Here is a 9,283-nt window from a genome sequence, read left to right on the forward strand (position 1 = left end):
GGGAGGGCAAGCAGTTTCAGGGGCTTATGCCTCATTGTAAACCATCCTGGAAGGAAGAATACCTCGTCCTCCTCTCTTCCTCTTCAGGTCTGGGGCGGGAGGGGGGACACCTGTGAGGTCCTCCCAGGAGTCCTGGGAGGAGGTGAGGAGGGGCAAAGGGGGCCAAGCACCCTTGCTGCTCCTCAACCAACACCAACCCCCTCCCCTGCCCCAATCCGGGGGGTGCCTGACAGCACCAGACCCCTCCCTCCACCCCCACTCAACCCTGAGTCCCCAAGAAGTTATAAAAATGTAGAAAAGGCAAAGAGAAAAGTGTAAACAGCTCCAGAGAATTAGGGCTGGATGGAGGGAGGCAGCTTCATGCTTCCTGTCTGGCCAGGACACCAGCATTCCGAGTCTCCCCTGGGAGGGGTGGGCTGGGGCTCCCAGAGCAGGGGATGTTAGAAGGCAGAAAAAGGGAAGAGGAGCTGGAGCAGCCAGCCCTGGTGGGGGTCCTTTCCCAGGCCCGTGGGGTCCTCCGTTCATCCACTGGATATACTCAAGATCTCAAAGCACGTGGCCTGTATTTGTCCCAGGTCTCACCAATGACCACCGGGCCCCTGTGCGTCCCAGCTGCCATGTCCACCTCCTCCACGACCCCTCATCTCAGAAGCCAAGTTACCTCTGAGGGTAGAGACTCCACCCTCCCAGGGGACGTGGTCTGTACGTTGCTTCCCCCAGCCCCGGGGCCATCTAATCACATCCAACAGCCCCGCAGGTCCGTGCCTCATAGGAGGGCTGAGCCTGGGCCATAGCCAGAGAAAAGAGTCGGGAAGAGCAAGAGTGACGTGGAGAAAGGAGGCCTTCAGACAGCCACAGTGGAGGCTTCTGGAAGACGAGATCAGGGAGCAAAGGACGGCGATCCAGGGCACGGCGCTCCTGTGCTCGGGATGCACACGGGGGCTCCGCTGCCGCAGACCCAGAAGCCCGCAGGCAAGCGAAGTTCCCGGCCATCTTGGTTGCCCGGGCCTCAATTCCTGGACCTGTGGTCTCTACAGCCTAAGCCCGGATAAAATTCCACCCCGCCCCTCCGTTTGGCTGGCGAGGACGCCTGGACTCATCAGGGTCGTCTTGCCCAGGTTTCACGCGCGCTGCTGGGGGAAGGAGGAAGGTGTGGTTGCAGCCAGGGCCCTCAGGCGGGAGAGGACGGCTGGGCGAGGAGTGGGAGGAAGCTAGTTGTTGGTCTCGCCTTCCTCCTCATCAAAGGACTGCACGCCTGAGGATGTGACGTCAGACACCTTCCGGCTGAGAGCGGTGGACATCTCGGGGTCCTCGCGTGGGGAGAGGGACTCCAGGTCCCGGCATCCCGCATCCTCTTCCTCCTCAGGGGCCAGCGGCCTCTTCTCCTCCTCGGCGGGGCCTCTTGCCAGGTCCACCCCACCCACCCCTGGAGCCCAGTCAGTGTCTCCCCCCAGCAAAGACGACGGCTCCTGAGCAGAGTAACCAGAAGCAGGTTGGGAAGGTCCCATTTCATGCAGGCTAGGCTGTGAGTCATCAAATGCAGGCCCGAGATAGGATCCTGTGGCCGGAGAGGCAATGAGGGACTGGTCGCTCGCTTCCCAGGCATCCGATGACCCCAGACAGTACATGCCCTGGGACACATAGGAATGAGGCCAGCCATCCATCGGGGGTTGAGCGAGGGCATCTGGAAAGAGAATCAGGAAGGTTGGTGGGGTCCTAGGACATCATCAAAGGCAGTGACAGGAGCACAGAGAATTGAGGGTGAGATGGGGGTGGGACGTGGCAGGCAATAGGAAAGCTGCTGTGAGCACAGAGTCAGAGATGAATGGAGGTAGCCTCACCCTGACTCTCCATCAGCTCCTGGTAGTTGTCACTGTAGTTGCAGCCCAGGGTTTCCTGGGTGGAGTTGACACTCATGTCCTCACCATCCATGGAAGACCAGGCCATGAGTGTGGCCTCGGAGATGGCAAACTGTTCCATGACGCCTGGGAGAAGAAAGGTAGTTAGCACAAGATGCCTCCAGGAAGCCTTAGACACAGGCCTGGGGAAGGAGCATCAGTGTGGTGCTGTCAATAGGAATATAACACGAGTCATTTGTGCAGTTTAAAATTGTCTGCTGCTGCTGCTGAGTCGCTTCAGTCGTGTCCGACTCTGTGCGACCCCATAGACGGCAGCCCACCAGGCTCCCCCGTCCCTGGGATTCTCCAGGCAAGAACACTGGAGTGGGTTGCCATTTCCTTCTCCAATGCATGAAAGTGAAAAGTGAAAGTGAAGTCGCTCAGTCGTGTCCAACTCTTAGCAACCCCATGGACCGCAGCCTACCAAGCTCCTCTGTTCATGGGATTTTCCAGGCAAGAGTACTGGAGTGGGGTGCCATTGCCTTCTCCCTTAAAACTGTCTAGTAGTCATATTAAAATGAAAAAGAAACAGGTAAAATGAATTTTAATAATACATCTTTAATCTAATCTATATAAAACTGTCATTTCAATGTATAATCCATATACAAATTATTGAGATATTTTACGTTCTTTTATTCACACAAAGTCTTTGAAATCCAGTTGATATTTTGCACTTAGGGCACGGCTCCATTGGACTAGCCACATTTCAAATTCTCAGCCACATATGGCCAGCGGCTACTGTATCGGACAGGACAGTTTTTGTATATGCCCTAAAACAAGGCAAAATCATGGGTGACTTCCCAGGTCAGACTTAGAATTCCTAGGGGAAAGAGTTGGGGGGGGGGTCTTCTGGTGAGATATCATAAGGGATTAAAATTGAGGATTTCCCGAAGTTTATCTTTTTTAGGAATGGTAGCTAGAGCTAGGTAGTCAAGGCCAGAGGAATCTAAATGGGAGGGATTGTAGGTCTACAGCGGCATCAGGCTGAAAGTTTAAGGTCTGGGATGGCAAGGGAGTGGGGATAGAGTAATGAAGGTGCATAGACTTGGGGTTCCCATGCTAGTCAAAGCCGTAAGTTGAAGCCTACTTTGCTAGCTGCCCTGATTTACCCCCGACCTGTTCATCTCCCCACCCCACTGGTATTTCTTCTGCCATGCACACCACCAGAGCTTTTTCTGAAGTATCTTATTGAGATCTGCCACCAAGGCTCGGCCAATATTGCTGTTATTTAGTTGCTAAGTTGTGTCCAACTCTTTTTCGATCCCATGGACTGTAGCCCACCAGGCTTCTCTGTCCATGGGATTTCCCAGGTAAAAACACTGGAGTGGATTGCCATGTTCTCCTCTAGGGGGGGTCTTCCCCATCTAGCGATCGAACCCATGTCTCCTGCATTGGCAGGCAGATTCTTTACCTCTGAGCCACCAGGGATGCCCCTGGTCAGTGTTGTCATCACTATGCCTGCCTCCTACCTCTACTGAATAAAAGCTCTTCTGTTCATACCCTCTCCTCACCCAGGTCCCTTGATCTTCTGGTGGTTGTACAAGTAAGCTGCCTGTAAGTGAATCCATGACAGCAAAGTGCTGATGTGCAAAGGCTAGAAGTGAACCCCAAGGCTTTTCTTTCTTTTTCATCATAAAACATAAGTAGAGACAGAGACTATTGAAGTCTAAGGCCCCTGCTTTTTTTTCCCCTGTTAGAGGGAATCCAGAGATTGGACAGTCCTAACGTGGGAGAGAAGACATCAGGTGGACCCACAATCTCATGTTAATTTCCCTCAACTTCTGAGATGATGATAAAAAATAAGTTTGAGGGACTTCCCTGGTAGTCCAGTGGCTAAGACTCCGGACTCCCAATGCGAGGGTCCAGGGTTCGATCCCTGGGAACTAAAATCCCACATGCCACAACCTAAGACCCAGTGCAGCCAAGTAAAAACAAATATTAAAGAAAAAGTTTGAGAGCACTTATCAGAATGAACAAGTCAGAGTCCTTGAAATTCGAGCTAGCTGGGAAATGAAGTCTGATGGTCATCATACGGACAGAGTCAGTCCTACCACAGGGGACCAGGTTGAAGAGTGGGTCTTGGCCATCCTGAAAATGTGTCTCTCGAGGGGCTGGGGAATAAGTACCTGCGAGGAAGCGGGCCTCCTTCTCGCCGTCGCTGAGGTCGGAGTAGGCATCTGTGTCCCTGCGGACGGCCTCGTGGCTGTGCTGCGGCTGAATGGCCGGTGTCTTCCCCCAGCCCTGCCACTCAATCATGTGGGCCACTCGGCCCTGCCCCATGGCTGTGGGCTTTGTCACGTGGTCCTTCATGCTTCTCGAAATCCCTGAGGGGCCAGACATTCCCCACGTCCTCCAGAACATCACACAAGAGCTGTACCAGATTCCCTCCAAACCCCGTTATCCCCACCCTAGCCCCATGGGATGCTGTCTCATGAAAAGGGCAGGTTATGCCCTGAGACACCGTACATGAGGGGTGGTCTGGAGGGTTGGAGGGGCTTGACAGAAACGGCAAACAGGCCCGGAGTATGGGGATGAGGGTGTGTTTTCCAGGCCTGAACCCCAGGGAGCCTGAGGCCAGAAGCCCACAGGTAGTGTCCTGTCTGAAAGCATCCCCAGGCGGGGAGTCTCACCTGAGAACGATGACTTGGCCAGGGCCCCAATGCCATAGGCGTTCGAGTTTCGCTTAAGCTTTGGAAGGATGGAAGTGGTGTCCTCCATGGAGAGCTGGGAGGGGGACATGGGAGATGGGGCAGAGGGATAAGAGAGTATGGGATGCTTGTATGTTCAGAGGAAGGATCTGAGCTAGGACGGGTGATAGGAAACCCTGATACCCAGGAGGCCCACCTCCCAACTGCTCTTGGAAGTTTGGGGGTATGTAAAGAACGTGAGAGCCCATTGGAACCAGGGACCTCTGTGATCTATAGCAGGCCTACCGGAGAGGAGTTAGGGGGGAGGTCGGGGGTGGGGGGAGCTGCACTCACATTGATGCCATCCCAGGAGAAGTCTGTCCGGGTTTGCTGCAAGGAGAAGAGGAGAGGGGGTGGGTACCCGGGACACTTCCTCAGAGGGCCTTCCAAAAGTGTGTGAAGTAGGGAGGGCTTTTCTGAGAGTCACACCAGGAACTTGGGGTCTCGGTACGGAGCACTGGGCTTGTATTTGAGGAACAGAGGAGGAACATTCAGTGAAAGAGTCAGTCTGGGAGCGGGTCTGGAATGTTATCCTGGAATTCAGGGAGATGGCTGAAGGACTGGGTTCGGGGGTCTTTTTGAGCTCTTTCAGGAGGGCAGCTGAGCAGGGGAGTTGGGGGGGGGGGGTACTCACCTCGGTGGACGGCCGATGAAGGCTGCTCCCGTGCAGCGAGCTGGTGCTGTCCATGTTGATTTGGTCCACATCCTTCAGGCCCTTCCAGTCTACAGCGATCACCTCATTTCCTGCAGTGGCCAGATGGTGAGTTGCGTCCCTTTCACATCCCCCCCCCCCGCCTCCGTGCCCACCCCGATGGCCCCTCATTATTCTCTTCCCCCAGAATTCTGATGCCACAAGTGGGGGGCCAGCCCCCCTCGCCTCCCACAGCCACTCTCTCTACCAATTGCCTATTCCCCTCTACATCTCCACTCACCCCCAGTTTTTGGCACGCTGAGCTCAGTCAAGGACAGCACACTTAGGAAAAGGGTCCCATGAGCTTATTTGTTGCTCTTGTTTAAATGGAAGGGCCAGTGGCTGGGTTTTAGCAGGAAAACAATTCTCCATTCTGTCTCAAGGGATCTCTGAGGGTTTCTTTATGGGAGTGCCTGGGTTCTGTACTTTTCCTCTATTACGTCTCTACAAACAAGGGCAGAACTTTTCCAGGGCCAAGCCTCCCTCCTTGTTGGCTTTATTACATGTGAGGTGGAAGGATTGCATCTTCCCTGGTTGGCCCTCCATGGGAGCGGGTGGATTTGTATGAGAGTAAGGAGATTTGGTGGGGATAGAGGTGAGAGCTGGGTGTGTTCACCTAGAATCAATGAGAGCAGAGAAGCAAAGAGATGGGATCATTCTACCTGACTGTGGGAGACGCAGGCTAAGTGAAAGAGAGAAGGGAGCCAGAGGAAGGAGAGCAGGGGGCTTTGAAAAACAGAAACTAAGGGAACAGAAATTCAAGTCAGAGAGAAGACAAAAGACAATGGGAGGGAGTGGATGGAGTTTGAGGGCTGACCGGGAAACTGGAGGGTCTAGGAGGGCGGTCATTGTTCAGCTCAGGCCAGAGCTCCTTGTACATGGAGACTGCTGGTGTGAGGGCAGGGTGTGCCTCCTGGAAGGCTTGGGGAAGAATCACTTGGGTGGTAGATGCTGGGCATTCAAGCATAAAGTGTTTTGATTCAGAGTTTAGGATTAGGGGTCCACTCTTGAGAAGGGGGAATTGACTGTGATCTTGGGTGGCAGCAGGAGGTACTGGGTGTGTAAGGATGACATAGATGCTGCAAGCCTAAGCACTGTGGTTGATAGGTCTGAGAGAGGAAGGACCCCTACAAAGCGGGCACTTTCTCCCTGGGGCTACAGGCGAATGGTGCCATGGGTCAGAGCAGAGGAGGCGTCTGGGAGGGAACAGGAAAGACGGAAGTCTGGGCGAACAGAGCGGGAATGGGGCAGGCAGGGAACCACCTTTGAGGGGAAGGGAGATGGGGAGGGCAGAGGGGGAGAGAAGGGCTGGGGGAGGTGGCCTTTGCAAGAGAGGGAGAGCTGAGTCAGAGTCGCGGGGGGCAGGGAGGGGGAGGGAAAGAACCCCGAACAGAGGTGAAAGCAGAGTGGGGCAGGGGGTGGGGGTGGTAATCCATGGGAATACATCCGTCTCAGAGAAATCAGGCTTTTGGAGAGTGAGTTCGTTTGCAATAATAATACAAATTATTCTCTCAGCCTGAGGTCACTGGGGCATGCAGGCGGGAGAAATTGGGAGTTGGAAAAATTGGGGGGTTGGGGAGAGGGTTGGATCAATCTGTTGAGCTGTGAGAGCGGAGTGGGTGCACTGGGTAGGGGAGAAGGGGTGGTAGCAAGGCAGAGGGGAGAAGTCTTAGGAGGCGCCTCGCTTCCTTCCTCAAGCCAAAGGTAAATAAAGAGCCGGCCCCGCCCCGCCAGCCCCGCCGACAGGTGCAGTCGGGTCCCCGGTTCCCTCCGCCGTCGGCCCCACCCTCCGGGGAGCCGGCTCCCAACCCCTCTCCGGCCCTCTAACCGCCCCCCGCCTCCTCCGATGTCCCCGGCTCATCCCCTCTACCCCAGCCCAGCGCGGCCCCATTCCCTCCGGGCGTGGAACCCGTTGCCCTCCCGGAGGCACCAGGCTCATCCCGCCCCCGCCCCGGAGGGAAAATGCACGTGAACAAAGCAAATCGGGGGAGGCAGGGACGACAGAAGAAGGCAAGGGAGAAGGAAAGAGATGGGGGCAAAACATCCAAGCCGGATGGAGGCGGGGTGCGGCGGGTGGATGGGTGGGGGGGCGCGTGCAAAGGAGACTCGGGGCTGAGACTGAGGCTGGGGGCGCTGCTCCGGACACGGAGTGGGGCGAGAAGGCGCTGGGGAAGGCAGGGCCTGGAGGTGGAGGGTGCAGGACGGGAGAGTAGGGGAGAGCCACGGAGAGGATGCCGGTGGGGGTATGATGGAGAGGGACCGCGCCTGGGGGAGGGCGACGGAAGGAAGCTAGAGGGAGACGGATGCAAAGAGCCCGGAGGGATGCAAGCCCAGGAGGCGCGCGCGAGGACAGCGGGGAGAGATGAAGGCAGGGACCGCGAGGGCTCGGAGGGAAAGTGAGGAAGCGAGGCCGGACCGGGCGGGTGCGGAGAGAGGGATCCCGGGGAGGGGCGCGGGGCGCGGGGCGCGGTGGGGGAGGGGGCCGGAGGACCGGGCCGGGCCGAGCCCTGCCTCCGCCTGCGCCCGCGCCGCCGCGGTACCCACCCACGGTCCGGGAGCCGATGCAGCCCATGGCTCCGGGCCTCCAGGCCGGGCCCTCACCGACGCGGGGCGGGCGCCGGGGGGAGCACCGGGAGCCGCGCCGCCGCCCCAGCCGCTCTGCAGCGCCGCGGCCGTCTCCGCTCGGCTCCGCTCCCCCCTCCCCTCTCCATCCCTCCCCGCGGCAGCCTCCGTCGCCGCCGCCGCCGCCGCCGCCGCCGCCTGGCTCCCCCGCCCCGGCTCGGCTCGCGGCGGCGGGGAGGGGGCGGCCCGGGGATTGGCTGCGCCGGCGCCTCCCGGCCCTTCCCCCGACTCCGCCGCTGCACTCCCCGCCGCGCTCCCTGGGGGGAGCCTCGCCGCCGCTTCCCTCCCTTGCCCTTCTCCAGCCCCGCGCGGGGGACTGCTCGCCCGGTCCCCGCTGGGCTCGGGGCGGGGTAGAGGCGGGCGGGGATAGGGGGAGGCTGATGGAAACCTGGAGGATGCCCGCCTGGGGTCTCACGAGCCGGGCGGAGAGCCCCGGGCCCACCCTTCGAATCTGGGGGATTGATTTTGAGGGTCGAGCTTGGGGATGCCTAGAGAGAAAGTGAAATGAGAATAAAGCCTGGATTTATTGAGCCTTGGCCGCCAAATTCCGCAAACACTTGTTTTCTTCCCGGGGTGGCCTCGGGGACAAACGGAGCGTGGTTGGACGCGGTTGGAGCTTCCTGTTCGCTGTTTTATGCGCCTGAACAGATCGCGAAGTCTTTGCAAGCGGATCGCGTGTTAGACTTCCCAGGGCTCGGCGCTCGCGGGAAAGTCGGGCAGGCGGGGACGGTGCAGATGACCTAACTCCAGGTCTGACTGGGGAGGGGGAAATAGAAGATCCTTCAGTCCCATCTCCAGGGAAATAAAAATGTCAGGACCCGAGGCTAGCTAGAAGACAGTTTTATATCCAATGTAACTTTTCTGAGCCATGATCCTCTCTGACAAATGAGCACAACCGTGTCAGAGGCGGTCAAGAGCCCGGAGGATTGAAGTCTGGCTGGTGGGGTCGGGTGAAGTAGGTACTAAGGGCTTCCTGGGTGACAAGGGTCAATGGGCACTATAGTTACAGCAGGGAAGAAATGGAATCCAGAAAAGTCACATGAGAAAGGAGACACCCGTTTATGTAAGCCCAACTCGGTGAGCACAAATGTCAGAAGCAAATGCTAATCCAGGCTCTGCTTTCACGTGCCTCCTGATGTTGTACGGGGAGCAGGGCAGTGGACCAGGGGAATCTGGTGTGGGCACGGGACAGGGAGGGAGACCAAGTTTCATGGGTACAATCTTTTAAGCTTTAAATATGAATCGGAAGCGGTAGAGTGATAACCACTACATTCTGTGGAACCCCAGATGAGAGATATGGGGAAAGATACTAATAATTTAATTGCAGATTTGGGAGATAGGTTGATGGAGACGGAACTGACCTTTGGTCTCTGTGCAGGAAGAAA

General features: G+C 57.2%; 1 protein-coding gene across 2 annotated transcripts; it reads right to left on the reverse strand.

The window, feature by feature from the left end:
- Nucleotides 1-1,211: 1,211 nt before the first annotated feature.
- FAM131B (family with sequence similarity 131 member B) lies at nt 1,212-7,848 on the reverse strand. 2 transcript variants are annotated; one of them, XM_068973235.1, is made up of 7 exons: nt 7,821-7,848; nt 5,220-5,329; nt 4,880-4,915; nt 4,529-4,622; nt 4,025-4,222; nt 1,842-1,985; nt 1,212-1,684 (listed from the first exon to the last, which is right to left on the reverse strand). In XM_068973235.1, the coding sequence occupies exons 1-7, from the start codon at nt 7,846-7,848 to the stop codon at nt 1,212-1,214; spliced, it is 1,083 nt and encodes a 360-aa protein (XP_068829336.1). The 2 variants fall into 2 exon arrangements, with proteins under 2 accessions (XP_068829336.1, XP_068829337.1); XM_068973236.1 differs by lacking the exon at nt 4,880-4,915.
- Nucleotides 7,849-9,283: the final 1,435 nt, after the last annotated feature.

The sequence above is a fragment of the Capricornis sumatraensis genome, chromosome 5 (genome assembly GCF_032405125.1).
Source record: "Capricornis sumatraensis isolate serow.1 chromosome 5, serow.2, whole genome shotgun sequence".
In the NCBI taxonomy this organism is placed as follows: domain Eukaryota; kingdom Metazoa; phylum Chordata; class Mammalia; order Artiodactyla; family Bovidae; genus Capricornis; species Capricornis sumatraensis.